This window comes from Leuresthes tenuis, unplaced genomic scaffold (genome assembly GCF_036924035.1).
Source record: "Leuresthes tenuis unplaced genomic scaffold, fLeuTen1.0.hap1 SCAF_9, whole genome shotgun sequence".
Classification (NCBI taxonomy): Eukaryota; Metazoa; Chordata; class Actinopteri; order Atheriniformes; family Atherinopsidae; genus Leuresthes; species Leuresthes tenuis.
The window spans coordinates 16,648,724-16,673,311 of NW_027325363.1; the positions used below are offsets into that span (position 1 = coordinate 16,648,724).

General features: G+C 43.7%; 2 protein-coding genes across 3 annotated transcripts in view; one reads left to right on the forward strand and one right to left on the reverse strand.

Moving 5' to 3' along the window:
• LOC140314403 (F-BAR and double SH3 domains protein 2-like) overlaps positions 1 to 24,588 on the reverse strand; it is a 58,585-nt gene that overhangs the window by 6,880 nt on the left and 27,117 nt on the right. Inside the window, exons 4-18 of one of the 2 annotated variants that reach the window (XM_072392573.1) lie at positions 24,209 to 24,288; positions 23,538 to 23,682; positions 23,238 to 23,371; positions 22,157 to 22,211; positions 21,859 to 21,987; positions 18,338 to 18,460; positions 16,743 to 16,838; positions 15,596 to 15,670; positions 10,331 to 10,447; positions 10,092 to 10,196; positions 6,076 to 6,165; positions 5,759 to 5,821; positions 860 to 994; positions 487 to 570; positions 153 to 330 (exon numbers count right to left, since the gene is read on the reverse strand). In XM_072392573.1, coding sequence (XP_072248674.1) covers positions 153 to 330; positions 487 to 570; positions 860 to 994; positions 5,759 to 5,821; positions 6,076 to 6,165; positions 10,092 to 10,196; positions 10,331 to 10,447; positions 15,596 to 15,670; positions 16,743 to 16,838; positions 18,338 to 18,460; positions 21,859 to 21,987; positions 22,157 to 22,211; positions 23,238 to 23,371; positions 23,538 to 23,682; positions 24,209 to 24,288 — 1,609 coding nt within the window. The remainder of the gene's footprint in view (positions 1 to 152; positions 331 to 486; positions 571 to 859; positions 995 to 5,758; positions 5,822 to 6,075; positions 6,166 to 10,091; positions 10,197 to 10,330; positions 10,448 to 15,595; positions 15,671 to 16,742; positions 16,839 to 18,337; positions 18,461 to 21,858; positions 21,988 to 22,156; positions 22,212 to 23,237; positions 23,372 to 23,537; positions 23,683 to 24,208; positions 24,289 to 24,588) is intronic. The other variant, XM_072392574.1, reaches the window with a different exon arrangement.
• Positions 16,958 to 24,588, forward strand: part of p2ry2.1 (purinergic receptor P2Y2, tandem duplicate 1) — a 41,208-nt gene continuing 33,577 nt past the window's right edge. Inside the window, exon 1 of the mRNA XM_072392575.1 lies at positions 16,958 to 17,013. The gene's annotated coding sequence lies outside the window, so the exon portion shown is untranslated. The remainder of the gene's footprint in view (positions 17,014 to 24,588) is intronic.

A 24,588-nucleotide genomic window follows, 5' to 3' on the forward strand; every position in this document is an offset into this window, starting at 1 on the left:
CTCAGAGCCACATAATGACTTCTTCATGGGGGAAAAACAAACTCATTTAAAACTAATACGAATGGAACTAACTTCTTTTGCTGAGACCTATGGCATGCGGTTTAATCATTACAAAGACTACTTCATTGTCATCAGCTTTGTAGCGCGCTCACTGTTCGTGTCTCCGTTGATGCAGCCGGAGTGCAGTTCCGGCTCGGTTGAATTGGACGATGTGTGCGATCGAGCGTCCAGCGTGGCCAGAGACTGGAGCATGCTCAGCAGGCTGTTGGAAGTCGGAAACTGCAGGTATTTCTCCGGGACGTAGCCCACTTGACCCGTCTTGTTGCGTGCCTGGGAGATAGAAATGAAGGCAAAGAAAGCGGATAAAGCCCACGCAGCGCAGCTAGACGGTGCACAGAGGAGCTGGCGAGACAACGGATGCTGCGAATGCAAACGAGCCGCATCTCTGTGCGGCTGATAGGTCTGCGTTTGTGTGTGTTTTTGCACCTTGACCCAGTCCTCCATGTCTCCATCCTCGATAACCTCCAACATCTCCTGCTCATCTATGGTTAACTCGTCTGGCTGTGACGCCTGCGTGGGAAGACACAACAAGAGTTAAAGTGAGCGAAAAAGTGCAAGAAAAAACTTTTTAAAAAAGAAACAGCGAAGGACAAGTGCGCTTGCTTCTAAATTTTTCATGACTGACTATAACAAAGTCATTAATATTTCACTGCTGTTGACTTTTCCTTGTGCACACAATGATGCTGTGAGCCGCAGGTGTTGCTCACCTAGCAGCGGACAATTGGTATGTATGCAGGTGTGGGCGCGTGTAATTACAGCGTGTGTGTGTGTGTGTGTGTGTGTGTGCGTTGACTTATACCTTGTATGAATACAGGACTTTGCAGGTTAGCGGGTAGTTGCGGAGGGTTCCCGAAGGACTGGAACTGCTGTCGTCAAAAACCTCCATATTTTCTTCACACTCTTCACACTCTTCTCGCTCCAAGTCCACGGTGCCCTTTGGACACACAAAACAGAGCCGCAGCGAGATTAACCTGCGATCGGCGCGTGGACGAAGATGAAAAGATGCAAACAAGAGCTTTGTGCTCCAGATCAAATGAGCAATTATCCAAATACAATAAACATCCAAACGAAACCAGTGGACAACTTCAAACAGACACAGCGGGAGAAACAGAGTTGACTCGTGCTGGAATTAGATGCTCTTGTAGCACACCTCTGCTGTGGACTACTCCTGCTGTGTTTATGTCTCAGCTTCGACTCCCGAGCCAGTCGCAAGCTCCGACCATCTTAACTTTTAACTTTCACCCCCTTCCTCCTCTGTACTAATCTCACCGAACAATTCAAACTGACGACTCCTCACCTTTTCTTCCTGCCGAAGTTCTTCTGTGAAGCTTTTAGAAACAGGTGTGTGGGCCGAATGTCTCATATGATGTGGTCCCTCCCTCTTTAGTTACATGAGAATTCGCTGGCTTATATGAACGTCATGTGATCCGACCAGTGGAACGATCCATCACACACAGAAAGCTGACCTGGACAATAACAATAGTGTGTGTGTGTGTTTGTGTGTGTGCATCTGTGTGCCTGTCCATTACAAGGTCATTGTGTTTAGTCATCAAATTTCTGTTGACAGGGTAAACTCTACTCCAGTAAAGAACAAAACAGATGTGTGTTTTGTATATGAGCTAATCTCACAGGATTTCTTGTCCTGGAGATAACAGATCATTCCCTGGTGAAATGCAGACCTCTAAAGGCATGCTTTGAACTAAAGAACACTTTTATCAAAGCTCTCTTTTGGGAATGGTAGCGAAAGTAAGCATTTCACGTTTGCTTTCTTTTCTCTTTTTTTTTTTATTGCCGTTGCAGACAGGTTATACCTAGAATCTGCGAAGTTAAATGTAATGCAATGTGCTTCTTAGGAGCAGTTGCGAGTGAATATCCGCATGCTAACGTGCAGAGTTACACACTGCTTGCCTAGTTTGCTCACCACTTCAGTTCATAACTAATCAGCATTCTGACCATAGTCAAACACACAAAGCTCAGTCGGGAGATCACCAAATATCCCATATTCATCCTGACGGTTTTATGGGTGTGTTTTCCAATTGTTAACAAACGACCGAGCTGTGCTTTCCGTGCCAGCGAGAGAACTTCCCCTGTAAAGAGGCGTGATGTCGGGACGCAGCCGGGGTGGAGAAAAGACTCCATGTCCACTTATATATTTTGACACTTGCTAGCAAGGTCATATTTTGGCGAGTGCACGTCTGTTGCGTTACATTACTCTTCTTCACTTTACTGCATTGATTTAAGAGTAGGGCGGTGCTGTGTGAGAGGCTCACAGACAATGAGCAGCATGTATTTGATTAATAACCCAATAAAATCGCCCCAAAAACCCCCCCAAAAAATGCAAGTGTGTGTACTAACACAACTGAGATGCAGACAAGTGGCATATTTTATTAGCCTTGGAGGTAATAACTGTAAAAGTGATATTGTAATGAAGGCAGCGCCTGCAGTGGGTTTGAGGCTGGCAGTATTTCCTTCTTGTATTAATAAAGATGAGTGGAATGAAGGGGGGGGGCTCCTATTGGTTTGAAATCCCTCTAAGGCTGATTATTATTCACAATTCATCCGTCTTTCTCATCCCTTTGTTAACGTGCTCTTTTCTTGACCTCTTCTCAACCAGCCAACTGCTGCTTAAAGCCTCCCATATGCACCATTTATTCCCTTTGTTGCACCTAGTTAATAATGATGATAGTCTCTCTATCTTTTCTGGTCTCTTGTGGATTTAGTGCACACCAAATAAAATGAAGGGCTGCTGATCTTCTGCTCAACGCCTGACTCCTTAGCGTGCCTCCTGCGGTCTGTTCTTTAAATGACATCTGGAGAAGTTTTCACCAAGTGCCTTCGCCTGGTTGAGCTTCTACACGGAAGAACAATTAAAACCGGGTCAGTCGTAACGGACTATTTGCAGGTATTGATGTAATGTGAAACTCAAATGTGTCGAGGCCTGTGCACTTTCTTTGTCTTGACGAGTGACATGTGTCTGAATTTAAAGTATACTGTGGCCTTACAGTGTTCTCTTCTGTTTCTCAGAGCCCCCCCCCCCCACACACCCATGTCTCTCACCTCGGCATCCAATTTTTCTTCACTCTGATGCTATTCTCTCCTCAACCTTCCAAATCACACCACCTCCTCTCCTCTGCTAACTCCCTCCTCCCTCGCAGTAATCGTCTTCCCACCACTCCTTCTTGCAGAGCACAACTCCATCTATTATCCCTGCATCTTTCTATTTATTTATCTACCTGCTAGATCCCCCCCCCCCCCCCCCCCCCCCCCCCCCCTTCCTCTCCATGTTTTCTCTCTCCTCCTCACCTTCAGTATCTCACACTCTTCCACTCTGGTGATAGCTGCGAGCTGCAATATCGTGTGAGCAGAATGTCAAGTGCTTCCAGTGGAGCAGACTATCTTTAGTCCTTTTGACTGACAGACACATATAGGTCTCCACACTGAGTCCGTCAAGGTATTAATCACCGAGTGATGGACGAACACCTCACTCCTTGTAAAGCTTATGTAGCCCAAAAGACACCTACAGCTGCACAGACATAATAAAAAATTGGAGGTTGGGCGTGACTTAAGTTTGATGTGAGTTTTACAAAGAGCACATTTCCGAAAAATACCATCAATCCGATCAGGGCTGTGGTTATTAGTTTGTTACATACTGACAAAATAAAGGCGCAAACAGGTATATTTCCCCAAATATCGAGCTATTTTTCGATGGGATGCTGTAAAGGGGGAAGGAAAGATAAGAATCTACCGTCACTGGTAATTTATGAAGTGAGGCAGCAGTGCTACTCAGAGTCTACCTCTGCAGCCTCGACTTACTTCTACATCAGCTCGGTGCTCAGCCCATCTCGCTGTTAAAGCTGAGGGTCGTGAAATAAAAAAAAAACGCAAACCGTGGAATGTCTACATCAGCGCTCCAACCGGGCAAGTGAGCCGCCTTTAGAGGCTCTTACAGCTCAGCAGATGATAAGGCTGAGGCTATGAGCTGGGTTATATTACAATTTACATCCTTCAGCAGTTGATTTGTCAGGAGAACTATTCTAGCTGGGTGGTTTTCACATATAAAGAAATATTAAAGAATGAAAAGTCTAGGATTATGAGCCACTTGCGTTAGGAGTTTAACATTTCAGTTCTTAACGGGATGAACTGAGGGCAGAAAAAACCGTCGGAGAGACTATTTCATGGATCGTTTCTGATTATCACACACATCCAGCATTCAGTGGCCCGGTGGCTTTGATCTAAAGGGGATAACGCTGGCCACCATGCATGCAACACAGACAGCTGTGACTTTTGCAATGGGTGCGAGTTTTTCTAACTTTCACGCCAAGTCGGTAACTAGTAATTTGACAAACTTTACAGGCTCATCAATAGTTTCGACCAGAACACCAAGACACTTTTGCTGGCATCACATTAACGCCCACTTTTGGGGTAAAACGTGACCCTCGTCAGGGAATTTAGCTTGATGTAGCAGCACAAACAGAAAACTTATAGAAAACCATCCTATATAAATGCAGTCCTTTATAACTCAAATACACTGGGTCGAGGAAATAGATCAGCTCTTCCTGTCTCAGAGTCTGAGATAGAGAAGTTTACAGTAATTTGATTCTCCTTCTTTAGTAATGACCATTCAGTCTTCCGGCATGCAGCTGGAACCATAATCTGCCTCAGTGGTCAGACCTCGACAGGTGAGGTAACAGCACGAGCAACGCTCTCTCACAGTGTACCCCCGGTCACATCTGATTTAAACGAGTCAGTCGTTTTCTGACTGCTGAAGAGCGTGAAGATAATTTGAAGCAGGTGTGTTGTAACAGGGAAACATGCAGGCCAGGAGGTGGACAGGAAACACCGGCACATCCTTACGTTGTCTAGGCGTTGACACTGCTGCTGAGCTCCCACTGGCTACTGTTAGCATCTTACAAAGGGTTCAACTAGAGCTGAACCGCTGCATAAAGTAGGTTAGAATGGGCTATGAGATGTAACGAAGCTATTAGCCATCCTGATACTGCACACAGACTGCTGCCACCTTCCTGTCTTATATTCGCTTTGGCTGACAAGCAGCTGTGCTACTAATAATAGACCAAAGCTAAGGTTAAAATGGTTTATCTTTGCCGCTTTGTAGTTAAGCTAAGCTTATAAACTTGCAGTGATGCCCCACAGAATGACTCTTCCTACTCTAGCAAATAAGTAGAGAAAGAAAACTAACACATTAGAGTACCTCATCGGCTTTTTTTGGTCTGGTCACCTTGTTTTCTCGTCAGTAATTCAATCCCAACTGTGTCTATCAGAACGTCCCTTTTATTTTCCTTACCGCCTGCCTTTTCCCTCTGATTTTCTTTAAACCCTTTACAACACACTCCCATCTACTATGGCAGGTTTGAAGCTCTTCTGTTGAGATGTGTTTGGAACACAACAAAACAAAATCAAACTCTGAGATTACCGCTTTTGGATTGATTGTTGGTCCACGTGACGACGAAGCAAACCGTTTTGGATGGAGTTACAAATCTAAACCTGATCGTTTCCAGCGTTCGCGCTGTGATTGCCTAACCGTCTTCCCCCACAAAGGGGCGCGAGGGTCCGCCGTGTTCCTCCACCGTTTTCACGTCTTTTAAAATGAACTTTTTTTGTTTTCATGAGAACAGGTTCAGTTGTGCTGACATGGCAAAAAAAAGCAGCAACGCAGACACAGTGAGGGGAAGTGTCTCACCGACAGTGAGGGATCGTGGGAAGTGTAGCTGGCCCAGCGTTCATTCTCCAGCTCCTCCATCACCTACAGCATGCACAGAGAAAGTGGGTGGTTTATACACGCATTGCAAACAGACACAAACACACACACACACACTAGGATACTGACGGGAATTCATTTGCGAGAGGATATTTATACACTCACACACGTATCACCCAGTGCCTCACACTTGTCTGCATGAAACAAGTAAGGCGTGGAGCAGGCGGTGCTTACATACACAAACACACACACACAAACACGGAGCGTGTATTCTTCCACCTCTCACAGACAGCACAGACCTGGTTCATGGCGCTCTTCAGCCACGTATCCACGGCAACCCCCACTTGTCGCAGAAGGTCCAAGCGAGCCTCGGCTTTCAACTTTATTGTCTTTGGAGAAAGAGTGGGGTAGGAATGTTAAAAAAAAAACACACACACACACACACACATCACTGGCCAGAACAGCTTTTCTCGTATCAGTCTTTCTGTTTGTTTGTTTAAGATTTCGGGCCTCATTTCTATTTTCCCACAGATGAAAAAACAAACAAAAAGGAAACGAGATACATCTCAGACGGAGGATGGCTTCGCGCACGAAGGAAAATTTGATTTCAATGGACCTGTATACCAGAGCAAAACTTTCTCCGATCCTGATAACGCTCTATTTTTGGCCTGTCGACAGCAGAGGCAGCCTTCAGTGAAGGCTGTGAATTGAATTTACACCCTGAAATGTGATAAATCTGTGCCATGGAGTGTCCTTTGCAAGAAATCATTACATTTTCTTTGATAAGCTGTGAACACCCAATTGAGCTGTGCTCTCCCTTAATGAGACAGTGTGACAAAACTATAAGCACCAGTTCGGCGACCCCTGACATGCTCACTCAATCTCTTTTTCGTCTCACCCCTCGAACGCTTTACTTCTCTGATCCTTTCTCTGTAGCTCTGCTTTCTCCCACTGTCTTTATCAATATCCTCCTTCGCTACCTGCTGATCTCCTCCCTCTCTTGTGCTGACAGAGCAGATTGATAGCTCATAGCACCACCCCGCAGAGGAATCGAGCCAGACTCCAACGCTTTGATCAATACAGACCTGTTTTCCTTAAGTGGCTCCGTTTTATTCCGTTAGCAGCACCCAACAAATATCAAAGGAACGCGTCAACCTTGGCCGCCGCTGATAGGCCGTAACGTACCGAACTCGAAGATGAAAAGTGAAAACACCGGTCTTTTCACTGCCCGAAGGTGCGCCTTAAAATCATTTCTAGCAGTGCATCATTACGTGGAGTCGATATAATAAGCAGCCAGCGGCGGGCAGCACAGCACAAACTCAGACAGACAGTCCAGCTGAGCAACTGTGATCAATAGAACCAACACTGAAGAAAAGGAGATGGAAAGGTAGACGGGCAGAGAGATGCTGCACGGAGAAAATGCTGCACCTTTTGTGCAGAGACAGGGTGGCAATGCGTCTTATCAACTTAGTCCACTGGTGCTACACGTGCGCTCGGTTTTAATAACCACAAATAATGTGAACTCATCCTCAAGAATGCGTCCACGTGAAATTCTCCAAAGGTCCATAACCATGTCAGCGCTGGCAAAATGTGAGCTAGATGTGATGGGATATTCAGCTGACTTTTACCAATTCTTATCAGTTTTGGATGCTTGTGGTGAAATGAGTCTGGGGGACCTCCATGTGTCACTGCAGCGTGTAAATGAGGACAGACTGCCGGGTAGAGACAGCGACAGCCCTTATCAGCTAAGGCTGGACACAGCATCTACAAAATGTAAAACGGCAAAGACGTACGAAAGCATCTCAAAACAACAACAACAAAAAAAAAAAAAGAGTTCTTTTTCATATTCAAAATCACATCAGCCAGATCCTGTATAAACAGTTTAGGAAACCGTTCGCATGAAAGTTCCTCAGCAACGCAAAAAGGGGATTTGACTTCCAGGAAAACATTCACTGGAGTTTAATTCATTCCAATCAGTTCTGGAAAATCCCCCTTTTTTTTCTTTTCTTTTTTTTTTTAAATCAAAATACACTGCAAATCTCTAGGATGTCAACGTGAAATCCTATACCTTTTGCCTCTTTCAGAAAACTTTTCCCTTGATTCTGAGTTTGGAAGCTCGTGGTCTTAAAAGCAGGAGCAGAAGGCCCGGAGCGAGATCATATATGATTTATACAAGAATATATAACGAATTGAATTCTATGAGAATCTTCACTGCTTTTTATCACAGCCTGAATTAAGCAATTCACTTTATCATGCCATGAAATCTTGTTTCGATAATAAATGAGTCATTTCGGAGAAAGATGTGCACAGCCTCTGGCTTCAGTCTTTTGTCGAGCTCTTGGACGGAGGCCATAAAATCAAACCAGCATCTGTAGATAACAGAATACAGAACTGTTCTTTCACTGCTCATTGAATACATTCAAGTAGAGGCAAATAAAAGAGGATTGTCCCTCAGATAAAGGTGAGTACCACTTAAAATAAAATAGATTTAAAGCTAAAACATAAACTAAAATAATGACAAATAAACTGGTTTCTAAACCCCAATGGAGCATTACTCTCTACAGCATGCATCTCAGGGGTAAATAAAACTGTATCACAAATCAACCTTAACCTTCTACCTTCCTCACAGATTTGCCTGCACGATCACATTTTCACCGCAGACAGCGTATCCCTAATAAATACCGATTTAGAAACGCATCTGTCTGTCACATTTGCCCTTTAAAATACCAAAAAAAAAAAACAACAAACGAGCGCTGGTGTAGAGGCCAAGTGTGCGGTCACTCTGTTATTACTTGCTGATCCCTGTCTTTTTCACTTAAGTTGGCTTTTGAGGAACGCCGCCTCTGACGATAACCCTGCATTATCAGAGGATTGCCACCAAGTAAAACATTCCTGGGTCTAGATATCTGAATTTGTCCACCCCCCCCCCAAGTTGACAGCTCTGTCTGATATCATGGAAAATCCAAACAGATATCTGCAACTCTGGTGTACACTGATTCTCTGTCCTAAATGTACGTCTTTGTGGCTTTGGTTTCTAACAAGGGGCTGAAATTATCTGGAAAAGGCTCAATGGGATGAAGATTTGACCTCAAATAAAAGGAACAATGAAGCTATCGCTGTTCGCATAAAGCTGCAATTGAACCTATGTCTTTTCTCCACCTTTTCGCTGCCTTTATGATTATGAGGTGAGAGCTCTGTGATGAGATCTTTCGTACCAAATTAGCTCATCAAATATTCATCAACTTAGTGAAGGTAATGTTGGCGAACAAGAGAAAATGACACCTGAAAGACGGTGTGGGAGATAAGAGACTGAATGACACAAAGAGGAGAGGTGATGTGGTTTAAACTCTCAAATGAAAAACCTTCCCTGAGATCAAAAAGTTACAAATATTTTCAAAATCATCAGTTACCGACGAATACTTAACGAGCCACTTAACGAGAATTAAAAATGGTTTTGACTTAATCTGACAGCAGAGGGCGCCAAATGCGCGAAAGCCCGATAAGACCGACAGCAAAGAGAAACAAAAAGGCAGTGACGTGCAGAGAATGAGCTCAGCGAGGCTGGAAAGCAGACAGAATACATGCATGGAATAAGACGAGGAGACGATGCACCGCTGGCAGCCAGCGTGTGACATGTTACATCTGTGAGAATCGTGGCATTAATGATAACCGCAAAAGGAAAAGCTGAGTGGTGAGGGAGGAAAGGAGAGAGGGAGAGCAAGATGACCGCTTAGAATCTGAAGTATAAGGCGTAAAACCTTCATTTCAGTTGTCTTCACTTTAGAGCTGGTGCTTTTGTAGCTGCACTGCTCTCACACTGAGGCATACAGACAAACGACACTCTGGGAAAGTGCATTTAAACCTGCACAAAGGGGCAGAATGTGGGAAAACTACATAAATGAGATTACTGGGCTTAGTCGATGTGCATGGGCTGAATGACATGGATGATTTGACATTTCGTGTGATGGATGATATTTGTAGATTCCTGGTTCTTGTGAGGTACACATACCCTGTTCTCTATACCTGCATTCAACTTTTCATCCTTACATCAAATGGATCAAATCCTCTGTGACAAGCCACTCATCAGAACAGCACATATACATAAACACTGCATTCACAAGTTTGTCATCTGAGGGTTTGTTGGAGATCAGTCATCTATCTGTTCGCTATATCCTCGCATCCTGCGCACGGGAGCAGACACTGGAGCTTACGTCTGTGTGTTCAGTTCACAAAGAGGAAAGCCATCTGAACACACGAGAGAGTTTAGTCACAGATGCTAAAACAACAATAAATGTTGACAATGTGAGTCACAGACCTCAGCTTTGCGCATCATCTCTTTGGTGTCGTCTATCTTCAGCTCCAGATCTAGTCTGCCCTGCTCGGTGGGGGGCAGGCCGTGACTCTCACACTCCTCCAGAGACTGAGAGCAACACGCACACACACACACACACACACAAGCGCAACTTCATTAGAAAAGGAGCATGCATGTGCTTTCTAATTAATTGAGGTTCAGACGTTGAACGGCTCGTCAGCGTGCGTTTCCGCTGCACTTACTCTCTTGCAGTGAATGATATTTTTGTGCTCTCTGGCCACTCTGGTTGCCCATTTCCTGGCCTCCTTGTTCAGGCTGTGCTCCTCCGTCGTCCCCGACTCCGACTCCAGCTGACGACTCTAAAACATACACAGCCACACACACACACACAAAGAGACAGGCATGGGTAAACGCACACCCAGCCCCGCACATGCAAACACCCATAAGTACAGTGTCAGTGTTAACAGCTCGAGGCGTGTGATATGCTGAAGCTGTTAATTGAGCTAAAGATAGTGTGAGAGCGATTGTTTCCTTCACACATAATCAATACACTGTGTGTTTAGCAAAGCTCCATCGTAATCCTCTCAGAACAAAATAAATGGTATTGAAACCATATGTGTGTAGGAATGTGAGTGTGTGTGCTAAAAAGTGAAAGAGCAGGGGGCACATGGCAACAGCCTTCTCGTTTTTTATAAGAGACTTTTCTTTTCCCCTTTTTTTTTTATTTTTTTAAACGCATTAAAAGAAAATATGCGACCCTTTCAATAAATCTACGCGACTTTCCAATAAAGCGTTCATCACCGATTATAACCATGTGGCAAATCTACGGCGTGCCAAATCTGCCTCCGAGTTCCACCGTTCACAAAATCAGCAACATTGTTTTTTTTTTTTTTTTTTCAGGGAACTTGGATTCCACTGAAATGCGCATTTACTGGCAAAAGACTTAAAACACTTCAGCTTATTGCACTCATTTCGTCCGTGGCGCTTTTTTTTCTCAGGTTTGAAGAAGGTGGAGGTTTAGCTCAGCAAATATCGTGTCACATACTTTCGTGTGCGTGAACAAACAAGCATTGAATGACATCTGATCAAACCACACCCTCTGTAGTGTCGATAAACCACAGTAACAAGGCGTTCTGGAATTAAATGCCCAGTAAACATCACACCTGGAAAAACCTTTCATCTGCTTGTTTGGTTCGTGGAAAATGATCACTAGAATTCCTCATGGTTTGCTTCACCTAAAATGTCAACCCTTCGCTATGCTGAGTTTGCTCCTAGTGATGTCTCCTCAGATTCTTCTACTTACATGTGTGGCGTCCACGCCACAGTCTGAAATTCAAGCGTGCACCAATCAGCCATTACATTAAAACCAGTGACAAGCAAAGGACTAACACTGCTTGTATTGTTACAGTACACTGTTATGATGGGGAAAAAAACTGTATCCTGGTATTCTCATAGATGTTTTTGACACTTGCCATTCACCTTAATATCTCTGCATACCTGTCTCGTCCCCACATGGCAACAGTTCTCCAAAACAGTAGCAAACTACCCCAGCAGGACAACACTGAGCCTCACAAAAACTGTCCAACCCACCCCACAACATACCGAGCCCGAAGGATCTATCTCTAAGGTGCCGATGCGAGTGACTCTAGGGACACCCTCTGCTGCCGTGACTGATCAGAGCTCTTTTGGAAGCACGAGAGGGACATTCTCAATGTTAGGCTGATTGTCGTAATGTTATTGGCTGATTGGTGTATGCTGGACGAGCGAGATTTGGCGATACTCGAAAACCCATCTCTGTGGCAAAAAAAGCAGTGTAAAAGTCCTGAAATCAACACAAAAGCTAACAACATCTACAATGCTGACTACATCATTCTCAGATGTTGCTGTCTTTGGTGCTCCTCCCCTGAGTCTTGATTTGACTTGGACTCACGACCAGGAATACGCACACAACACAAAAAACTTAAGTCTATGCAAATGCTCAACATTTTACAGCTGGCTGCTCTTAATTGCTCTGAAGAAATGGTTGGAAAATTTGCCATTTCTACTCTTTAATTCCTCTAATTTGTTTCTTTTCCTTACTTCTTTACAGCAGGGACTAGTATTTGATAGTATTCATTTAAAAAAAAAAAAAAAACTCTATTTTCTTCATTCTTTTACACCAACTCATGTCAGTGGTCGATATCGCATGTTACAAATTTTGCCTCAAGGTGCTTTTCCTATCTGTACATCACACAGCACATTTAACCAATGCCTCAGGTCTCCCAGAAGTAAATCAGTGCAAAACCTGGACTTCCATCTCTGCTTTGAGGAAATAACAAGTCTTCCTCATGTCTGCAAAAGTTGTGAAATATATCTAGAGTCTCGTGTCAAAAAATTTGCAGAAATGTCAATCGTGACATCGGTGCAAACCAAAATAAACCGGCTGGGTGTCACTGCTGTGAGTTCACAGATCTGAGAAGCTTGGGTTCCCATAATCTGCTAATAGCCAGACTCAAGTACACAGTGTTTTAACTGCACCTTTTCGAGCAAATCATATCCATTAATTATGAGCTGATTCAGTAACGCTGGGGTATAAAACTGGCTAAGTATAGGTGTGAAACAAAAAGTATTACACTGGAGATTTACAGCTTAATTACATCCGGGCATGGGAGAACACCGAGGAACAAAGGGAGCAAGGATTAAAATGGTGGCTGGCAGATAACGTGTCACATAAAGATGAATTCTTTTTACATTTCTATTCGGATAGTTTGCTAAAACTATGGACTTAAAAATACTGGTGGCTGGATCTCACATTCAGCCTCACCTTTAACCTCACATTTCTTCTCACAAAAATGGTCTCTTGCTCTGATATTCAGTGTTGAAGAGCATCTTTTTAACGCTTCAGCAAAGAAAGCAAGATTTCTGTGAAATACTCCATAGTGTCTGCATAGCCTGCATTAGAGCACAAAGCTTTTAGATTGTGGTAAAAGCATAGCTAGTAGGCTTTTTATGTGTACAAGCCGAAAAATGATGCCCTGTTTTAACCACTGAAACACAGTGTTGGGCTGACTCACCTCCAGGAAGTTGCACGGCCCAGCTGCTGGTTTAGTGGTAGGGTCAACAGAAGGGACGGTTGACACATCATAGGTATGCCCATCCTCCAGATTTATGGCTCTAACCACCCGCTTTGTCAGCGTTACGGTCTCCTCTTTTGAAGTCCCCGAATATTCAAGAAACACTGTGTGCATTTAAGTCAGGAAGTGCCAAAGTTTTGAGGACAAAGAGCCAATTTAACGACCCGGCATATGTTTTAAGGGGCACCTGGGAAATATGGAAGCTGTGTCATAGCTGCACTACTTTTCACTTGATGTATTAGGTCAGACCTTTGCCCCCATACATCTTGCTGAAAGCGTTCAGTGTTGTTTTTCTGACTCAGGAAGGCAACGTAGGATTTATTAGTCTCATGATTTTGCTGTTTTCTGCCTTTCTTTTAGAGCTGGAAATGCATTTGTTCCGATGGTGGTTTATGTTGGCAAGTCTTACCTTCTGTGCTAATCTACAGTTTTATGTCAGCCGGAGGACTAGTGCTTTTAAGATCAGCTGTATCTCAACTATCCGAGGGAAGGTTTCCTCTATCGCCCGCAGCAACGCTCGTTTCATACAGAAAATACGGTTCTTGACTTGGACAGACCATTTTCACAGGAAACATTTAGACTTCTCATTACAAGAAAACCACAGGTGAGGCAAAATTTGTTAACAATAGCTCAGCGTCATTAAGGGTCCCAGCAAGCCACGATGGTGGGCAAGCCTGAACACACGCAATAAATCACACCTCTGCTTTTCCTCTTATTACAAATCAGAGTTTCTGTCGTGATGCCAAAGAATGAAATGAGCTGCCTGAAATAATCGATGTATTTCATGCCATTATGGCAGGCTGCATTAAATGCCGCAGTCACTGATCTACAGGCTGCACTTCCTGGATTGAACAATGTGGTAGAATCAGTCCAGGATCGGAGTTAATACGAACCAGAACGTTTAGCACGTCTTGCCGAGGTAAAAATGACCAATCCATCTTAATGTGTCAGATTGACCTTGATGTGTCAGATTGACATTGATGTGTCAGATTGACAACCCATAGTTGTTTCAACTATATTTAAAAAAATAATAATAAATCAGCATACAGCTGACGTTTTCTGTTTCATTCATTCGTTCTGCTTACAGATACAGACACTTATAGACAAAAAAAGAAGAAAGAAATACTGTGCTGCTCACCGAAACATGTTCGACCAGCATGACAGTGAAGTTTACGCTACATCGGACAGGACGGATTAGGCAGGAAAAGTTAGAATAGTCAAAGAACTTTGAACATTATTAAATAGCAAAGAGTGTTTAGTTGTTGGATAACAGCAAAGTCGACTCGAGCGACAGCTAAAGTTACAGCTCATACGTGGAATTTAGAGCCTCTGTCTTTGACACACCAATGATCGTGATGTCATGATGTAATTGTGTGCTTTTGCTGCAGCATGCAACTGTCACGCTAATGATAATATGACAGAAGTCCGTGTAGATTCTGATAACTTGTTCTATAATTAAGCAAAATGGAAAATTGCACACATTATGACTACGGTTAAGGCTCTGACCAATATTATTTACTATAAACAACGTCCTCCTTGACCCGCAGAGATCAATGTTTAACACTAATGATCTGTGGAACACAAAGATGTGCCAACATGTATTCGTAAGTTAAAAATATGTTAGCCCTGTATTAAATAAAACACCCCTGGGTGTACCGCAAAGGGTTCAAAGTTGCTAAATATGAGCACTAATGTTTGGTACACTCATGCTAAGAGTCCTGTTTGTGCTGAAGTGGGCAAGACGTGTTGTGATAGCTGCTTCACTGTCTGTTCATAATAAAGGACAGGCCCATACAGCCAGCCAGCTGGGATGTAAAGGCTACTAGTTGACTTCCTGTTTGGAGAAAGGCTTTGCCTACCGTAAAAACATACACTTAGGAAGGGAGCGTCATTTATTATGCATTCTAACGTTGTTTTTGTAATGTCAGCGGCCTGCAAAGACTGCAGACATGAGGTTTCTCCTGGCAGAAAAACCCACCACAAGTGGCATGATCACTGGTGGGCAGTATTGCGGTGGAGACTAGCAATTATCAGCGCAACTCCATCTTTTTTTCAAAGCAACTGATCCTGATTTGACTCCAACTGACGCGAAATGCACCGGCCGCAAAAACACGCGGGGAAAGTTGATCTGTTTGCTTTGTAGTTTGTATTCATATGGTTTGTAGTTTGCAAGAAAAAAACACAAAATGACACATACATACATACAAAGTCATGCAAAAACATCAGTCGCTACCTTAATTGTTGGTGTTGAACTAGATTGTTAGAGCTTTGTTTGGTACATAGCTAACCACAGGTTACCAGGCCATACAGATAATAACAGAACATGAATGGAGCGGATGAGATATGGTTTGTGTTAGGAGTGAAGATGGGAATGCCAACAACGGTTAAGACTACCTGTGCCAGGGTCATTCTCATGGCACTGACGGGCGACGGCTCAATGTCCACCAACTGCTGCACCGAGCTCAGAGTCTGCCACACACACACAGGCAGGAGGCATCCACACACCCGAGAGCAGCAGTGCAAGCACGCAGACGCACAGGTTCAAGGAGAGGGTTATGGGGAAAAAAGTTGAGGGGAAATGTGTTAGCGAAGATTTAAGAGGAACAGGAAGACACAAGGACGGAATCGAATATTGATACACAGATAAATGTTAGAGTAGCAGAGAAAGGAGAAGAGATCAAAGAGGGAGAGAGAAACTTGTGGGAGAAAAAGTAGCAGAGAATCAAGAAAGCACAATATGACTCTCACAGGAGAAAAGCATAGCTTCTCTATAGAGGAATTAGGCCCTGTGTCCACTGAAAGACGTGTCTTTCTAAGCCAGAAATACTTAACAGGTCCCCAGAGACACCCGGCAGCCCAAATCCATCTGTTCTACTGTGATCACACAGACTTTGATCATTCTACACAATCTTAAATATTTGTTACATTCAGCAGTCAATTGAATAAAAAAGATTTTTAGATGAGCTTTAATGAACGATGAATGATTCAAGGGCTAGAAAGATAAGTTCCCAGTGGACACACATCACTTGGCACTGGCGATAAAAATTAGAACACAGAGTCGATTCATGCTTCTCTCATGCTGTCACCAGTCTCTAGTTAAGTGGACTGTTCCATCTTGAATTGTTAACAGAAAGAAATCTCCAAAAGCAGGAAGCAAAATACCCAAAGATCTCTCCAGAGAGAGAGAATGATCAGAGCTTTTGCTTCAGCTTGGAAAAGCTCTCAGCCTCAGATGGATTAGCCTAAAATCGTGGAGAAAAAAAGGCCGTTTCAGCAGTCCAGCCGGCTGATATGAGCCAAGAACTTGACCCACAGGTGTAAAGTGAAGTGAAAAGAAAGAAAGGATTCGAGGGAAAAGCTAACATGAGGCAAAACAGGAGGCTGGTTGATGTATCCGTGTCTGAGTGTGTGCGAGTGTCTGTTTGTCCTGCTGCAGACAAGTTCATGTGCAAATATCTAAGGATTTTGAATACAATATGACAGCGTTGCGCGTGCACAGATGCTATGACAGCATAGGTGTGCGCGTCTATGCAACTCTTACCATGTCACATTCACTGGGCTGGAACTGGAAGTCGTGTGCTTTGTGGAACACGGGATTTTCTTGCATGAATAACTGCTGGTTGAACTCTTGTATTATCTGCGAGAGAAGCAGAAGGAGATAATCAATTCTGTACATTTTCACACAAACTTGCCGCCTGATGCCGGAATCTATTCTAACCTCAGTGAAGCCACGCTGACTTGCAGCTGCTGTTCCCGCCCGCGAGGGAGCAAACAACAAACCTTTTAACCGGCACATTTCAAACCTACAGACGGTGAGTGTTTCATATCCGCATATGGATTCTTGAGCTATGAAAATGGCACACGTGTTCAGGTCGAAAAGCAACAAAGAGTAGGGAGGACTTTCCCACACATGCACTGCAACTCTGTAACTGCATGAACATTTTCCAGAGAGAACCCAAACGTTTGTGGCATTTTCTTCCTTTCTTCGGTGTTTGTACACATCAGGTAATCCTCTGGAGTCGGCTGAAGATATTTCCGTTCGCTCTTTCCTGCCTGAGAATATGTTGTTTTCAGTTCCTTTTTTAATATTGCAGATATTTTTGTTGTATTCATATAAAAAAAGGCAGAAGTGCTCCAAGAGGTCAGATCTCAGTAACTGCCTTTATGTATGGACGAAAGGCCAAAACACGTAGTGAAATCTATGCTTTAAATAAATGCCTCATACGCTAAGGCAAGGCTTAAGCGTGAACCTTGAAACTAGAGAGATGCGGTAACACAGGTGACCTTTTGCAGGTCACGATAAAGGGACTACTTTAAGAACTCTACTTTAAGACACGACAAGAGCAATGAAATGACAACACATACAATCCAGAATACCTACACAGCATAAAATACATTTCAAACAGAAGCAGAATAATATCATGAGATACAAACAGTTTCAATAAAATGCGTAAAGCATCCGATCCGATTTCTTTTTTAGTACATTGTTCCACTTACGAGGGACAGAGACATTAAAAGGCGATGTTCACAGCTCCGTGTTAACACGCTGACACTCAGGGTTAAGACACTTTGGGACCTAATACAGTGTGAAGTGGATTCATAGTAAAGTGGAAATGTAGGAAAGTCCAGCAGTTTTACAGAGAGGAGCTTTATAGATGTAGAAAACGCGAACCGGTCGTGTTCTAAAGGCATCCTCAATAATAAACCGGAGAGCCGAGTGTTATACTGCATCAAGAGGTTTAAGAGCAGCAGAAGAAGAATGCATATAAATGACAGCTTCGTAATCAAAGACGGATGAAAACATCGACTGAGCCAGTTGTATTCTGCATTTCTTGGCAATGCGTTCTTTGTGTTAACAGCTAACAAAACAATGTAAGTTCAGAGATATGCTAAAATATACAGCTAAAAAGCTGTGTTTCGGTTCCATTAGACAAGTCTAGCTAAAGACCAAATTCCTCTACCATGACATAACAGAAAAAATAGTGCCTGAGCCCAAATTGTAAATGTAATCCCAATTATTCCAAACAGGCACATAGTACCTGCAGAATAATAACCGAGTTAAAAAAGTCAAGCGCATCTGTTGCATTTCTTTAAGAACTAGCTTTCAAATGAGCACAGACGGTCCATCTGACTCACCCTGGTGGATTTGTCCAACAGGAACTGGAAGGTGTTGTGTGTCACTTGGGAGGCCTCTAACTCCGTACGACACAGCGCTACCAGGTAGTCTTTCACGTGCTCATAGATTCTCCCGTCCAAAGCCTAGAGGACAGACAGAGAGAAGGACCAACAAGAAAAGATTAAGTCAGTGAAATTTCACAATCTTTAAGCGTGACGAGAGGAAAACCTACTGAAGTCAGAGCTGAAACCCTGGGAATACACCATAGTGGTGTTAACACTTATATCACCTGGTTAGGCCTCTGCAAATATCTGTGTCGGCACCTGTTAACAACAGTCTGCGTTTCCGTGGTGTTCGCAGTTTCCTTTTATGGAGCAGACATTATAGCTGGGCCAAAGGTGTCAAAAGCAGAAATGAGTTGAGAGTTGAGAGGTTTTCGGAACACGCAAACACACCTCTCCACTGGCACGTAGCATTGCTGCCATCGATGAATTCGGTTTCTTTGTAAATACGGTGTGCTGCCATAGGCTTTCAAAAAAATAGAACGGAGGTCTGATGATTTTCACCAGAGCAGAGTGAGGAGAAAAGATGGCGAGGCGAACAGTAAGAAACACAAAAGTGGGGGAGATGGCAGAAAAAACAAGAAAAGATTGAAACCACACGGCTGTTTTTGCTTGATAGCTTACATTCAAAGTTCTGATGTACTGATAGAAAGGTACCTCAATAAAGCATGAAGCCTAAATGAACTGCTTTTACTGGGATAGCGCTGCCAGGCTGCGGGCCGCACTTCCAGACGTACAAGTCAGACAGAGGGAAAGCGAGAGTGAGGCTAAAGGAGACGAGGACAGGTCGTTTGAAAAGGTAACAGCAGCATTAGCGGGCAAAAGCGAAAAGGAAAAGACTGAAAAAATGTGTGCATAAGACACGGGTGTGTGTGTGTTCTTTGGACAGAGTTCTCACAGCTGCAAGGGAAGGTGAAGGGGTTCAGATTCCAATTCAACAAAACAGAGACCGCAAACACACACACTTCAGCTCTCAAATATTCAGGCACGGATACACTCCTTCGGCCACAGTACTTCAAAAAAAGCTCATACTGTCAGAAACCTGCACACACACCACGTGAGCCAGGGTTTTTTTTTTTTTCAGGCCAAGTCTTTTTCCCTTTACAGGCGAACACATAATCACATAGAAAAACATGTTTTTATTTGCACATAAACCCCACAAATGAGGCCTTTACACACACATAACACAGACTTATAAAACAATAGGTTATTGACAAGGAAATTATGTCATTAAGGGTGGGTTGTTGGCCGACTTCTCTCTGCATGTTCCCTCATCATTCTGGTGATTTCCTCCTCCCCCTTTCTTCTCTTCCTTCCCTCCTCTTTTTATCCATTTACGGTAGTGTTGAAATGAAGTGAGTCAGCTTCCAGAAAAAGCCCCGTCCCTGTGCCACGGCCAGTGGGCGTGTGTGTTTGTGCGTGTTCACTTTGAATGACTGCATCGGTCTGAACAATCAGTACGACACAGTGGGGCAGACGGGGCAGCAGAGGTGCAAATGTGTAAAACGGGTTTGTGTCTGGAGGGGGAGAGAGAGGCGCCAGCATCGGCTTCTAACAGCAGAGGGAGACGAGGAGCAGCCTCCTGTCCTCTCACCACGACTGTCGCATTGACAAGGACAGCAGCGCTCCCGTGTAGGATAGAAGTTACTGCTGCAGCCCAGCACAGTTCCCAGTACAGCAACTGTTTTTGAAGTGAAGATTTGATCTAAACAAGCCTTCATCTGGCAAGTCTCCTCATCTATCTTCCTCTGAAAACAATCCTATATCTTCAAAGCCATCTCTCCCACGTTCAATTCGTCATCTCCCTCTGTCTGGTACAAAATTAACGACAGATGACTCGGCTTTGCTTTGGTAAAAAAAAAAGGATCTTCACTTCAGCAGAATTAGCTGTCTGAAGGATTTTCTGGAAGGTGAAATGTAGTATCGTGAATCTCACTTCCTACTAAATCCTGAATATCCTCCCATCGCCACATCTAGTGAATGAACAGCTTGCTCCCCTCTAGCAGTGGCCCTCGTTCTCCTTGTCTGTTTGCATGCACATATTTGTGTACATGCATATTTCCCTGCAGTTCTGTCCTTCTGTCAAAAGGAGCTAGGGATCTATTATTCAGAATGGCCTCTTAGTGTAGATGCTCATGCCGAAGGCAGAGTAAATCAGAATGAGAAGCAGAAACAAGACCGGGAGAAGGAAAGTGCAAACAGAACTTTAAAAGAGAAGGAACAAACATAAAAAATAAAATGAAAAATCGACTTGGCCAGTGGAAAATGGAGAGAGGTACTGAGGGATGCTTTTAAAATTGGGTATGTTAGAAGTGTTCCTTTAGTCATGCGATCAGTCACATAAGCTGCATGTTGGCTATGTCAGAGGTCAACTCGGAGAAGGTGTTTCCGTCTCCTGTAATGCACATTCACGTTCTTATAAAGTGGCAAAAATCACCACAAGTGAGCAGAAAAGCACTTTCGCTAAGTAAGGAAAGCTCAAATGAACCTATTTAAATGCATAGTCTCCAAATGCCCTTAAAAAACAAAGATGGAAACATCATTTCAGCATGACAGAGAGAAAACAGCACCGTCGGGAAACAGAAAAGAAAGACAATGGACTAATTATAGATGGTCGCAGCTACCGCTGGCTTTGTGTAGCCTCAAATTCCAGCATTTTGGTCCTGACTGTTTTGCTCTTTAAAAAATGGCAAACGCTTACTGCATTCACAGATCAAGTACGAAGCAGGATCAGACTCTCGTAGACTACTCTGCCGTCTTATCTTTGCGATGACCTGCTGGCGATTAGAAAGAATGCAGCTTTAAGACGCCTCTACAGTGGCTTCATTTCTCAGTCTGGAAAGCTACGTCCATCTTTTATCGACAGTTTATGATAAAAAGATATAGAATGTAAAGATGCCTCACACTATATGTATATGTGCCACTGTAAATACCCCCCCCCCCCCCCCCCCCCCGGGTAGCACAGTTGAAAAATCATAACTGACTCAGACATGTTGAATTGAAATTAAGATCAAGCTGGTTTGAATGAAAAGCTCGCCTAAAGTCCTTTCATCCCTTTTTCTGGCCTTTCACATTTAGCTCACGGTTGTAAAATTCATGATTTCCTGCCAACCAGTCATCCAGTAGGAGTATAAATCAAGATGGCTAATTGTTCTGCATTTTTCCCCCTTACATAAGCCCCTCTCAGATCAGAAGTCCATAAAACGCTATGACTCCCTTTGAAGACTCAAAACTGTGAAATCGTCACTTTTTCAAGTGCAATATTCCCCTTCCAACTATTCAACTACAAGGGAGTTGAAACTGTGCTTTAACTCAACCTAGAAAATGTTACCCCTCTTTCGGGACTAAAAGAAAGAAAGTGATCCCTCGGGTTATTCTCCAGGCCAGGACTTTGCCCTGTGGCATTAAAACCTTCTGAGACTCCTGCTCTTTAGCCCTGGAAAGGATCCGCCCAGTTTCTCTCACATCACTGTGAATACCTGTATGCAGTGCAGTAGATCTGTGTGGTAGTAGCGGTCATGGTGAGCATTGGCAGCAGCTAGCGTTAGCAAGTAGTCATTCCTGGCCTGTGTCGCTTTAGAATTACAGTCGCTCCTCTTTGCTTTCAACTGAAATGAAAAGAAAACAGGTACAGAGATTATTGCAAAACTCGCAAGAGACTCATGAGTCCTGGTCAATGAACAAAGAGAAATATCCACGTCTGTGTTTGTCTCTTAGCTTTAAAACAGTCCACGTGAAAGCTCTGCCGTGATGACTTTGAGGATGAGGCCCTCTTACCTTTACACTTGCTTTCTGTAAACTAATTCTTGACTGAAAAAGAGCCAGTTTAGACCTGAAAAAAAAAAAAAAAAAAAGCAGATGAAGCAAAGGAGTCAGTCTCGATCAAGTTTCCTTTCTTTAATTTACATATAACAATAACCGCCTTCACATTATTTATTCTAATAAATCAAACTGGGCACCAAGCATTAGACTGAGGTTTGACAGCAGGAAATCTCATTATTGGTCAGATTTCAGATACCTACAATAAAGGCCAACTTGTTTTGTTCTGCTTATATTTGAAAAAAAAGGCCTTGTTTATCACTCCTAACGCCCCCCCATGCACAGCGATGCCAAATGCTTTAGAGGTGTGTGACAATGTCACTGCATGTGTGAGCTCATGTGATGCGCTCCTATTTGAGTTCTTTGCACACCGAGCGCACTCAAAGGCTGGAAGTGTGTGATGCGTCTCCACGTTCACACCGACTCCTTCCTGCGATTTCTCCCCGCTTGTCGGGGATCAATATCTCGCTAGTTTTCTCCTCTAAAACACAAAGAACGGCACGGAGGCGGTGCAATCATTTCTGTAGCTGCGACTTTCTGCTGAGTGAGAGAGAACGGAAAGCGAGTCGACCGGCCAATCGATGGGAGCGCTAACCAGAGCCGGGGGGGGGGGTTTCAATGAAGTGAAAATGTCGCCATAGCTACTCCTGCCTGGGGATGCTGGGAAAACAACACTCAGCAATGGATCAAAATCGGGAGTTAATTGTGAGACTCCCCTACTCATTTGGCTGAGGAAGCCTCCAAAGCGACGAATCATAAAAGACTCACTGTGATCAAATTAAATATCATACATCTCCATCAAGCGAGCTAATATTTCTTTATCTGCATTTTCTTCACCTCGGTCTCTCAGAAGCGTCACAGTCTGCATGTGACTGCTTCTATCATCGTATCTCTCCCTCTGCATTCTCACTCTCTCACTTCTCTGTGTTAGGCGAACCGACTTTGTTTTTCTCGATCCCATTCCCTCAGACAATGCAGACCATATGTTTAGTCGCGGCGTTGTCCTCATTTACATAATCCCCGCTAAAGCGCAACTCACCTGGCCTCTATGTCGGCTTTCTCTCGCACAGCGTGGGCAACCTGTTCGCAGTCGTAGTATTTTTTCTTGGCTTTCGCCAACTCCTTCACTGACTCCTGCAGCTCCGCTTGAATGCCACTCAACTGATCAATGGTCTGCAGTGGGGGGGGGGTAGGTGAGTTGTTAAAGAAAGAGCATAGCAACACGAGTCATCTTAACTCGGTGTGAGCACATGAAACGGGACAAATGTAGACAGGGATAAAGAACAAAGATCGCTCCAGGAAAGGAGGAGCGACTTCCACGGTCCACACATTCACTCACCTTTTTTAGCTGCTGTTCCTTATAGAGTCTGACAGTCTTCGCGGGATCAGATACTTGACTCTTGTAGTTGTCGCATACATTAAGCCTGGACTGGCTCACCTGAACTGTACCCTCCAAGTAGGCCCTCCACACTGCATAAACATTCCTAGGAGGAGAGGAAAAAGGCCGAAAAAAGTGTTTCCGATGCTCTTTAGCGAACACTCTCGAGAGCATTGAGTCAGAAAACCATAGACTGTGCACAAGTGAATTTTAAAATTCCTTTCTTTACTGTGTGGTTGCCACTGTGGTCATTCAAAACTATGTGTGCATGCGAGAGAAAGGGTAAAAAATAAAAAAAAAAAGAACGTGCAGAAATGCAGTAGTTACTGGAGCTTATTTCCAGTTGTCACAGTAACTTGAATTCAACTAGAAGTTTTATATTTCAGTGCCTCTACACCAGTGACTCATAACTGTGCTGCAAGCCATATGTAGGTTTATTTATTCAGATTTTTTTCATTATGTTATTTTGGAGGAGTCCAACAGGGGACAGATTCAGCTTTTCATCTGAACAGAGCAGCTGACGGTGCAGGCAATTTATAGGCTAGATGACACAAGAACACAAAACCAGTGAGCAAAAATAGCTTTAAGCCTCACACTTCACGGAACATGAGAACGCATGTAGACAAACTTACCTATAGTCTGTTCTCTGGTCATCAGGGCTGATTCCAGGCCAGTCCCTCTTTAAGTACTGACTTGCTAACTTCTGCAGAGCCTGAGAGAACGACAGCAGAAATGATGCGCTTAGAAAAAAAAAGGCCGGACCACAGTTGTTTTCTATCACCTGAATCAGTGTCACACCGCTGGAGGTGATCACATTACTACTCCTGTTACATAAAAACATACAATAGGACCCGACAGTGGGTCAAATTGTCGGTACTCTGACATGAGCGTTGTAACGTCACGGTGAGCTTCGTGAGGAACCCAACACATGTCAGACACCACAAGACAAGACGGTCAAGACTGGATCCAGACAGTGTTCCGCGTCATTCCTTTGCCTTACCGAGACTTAACT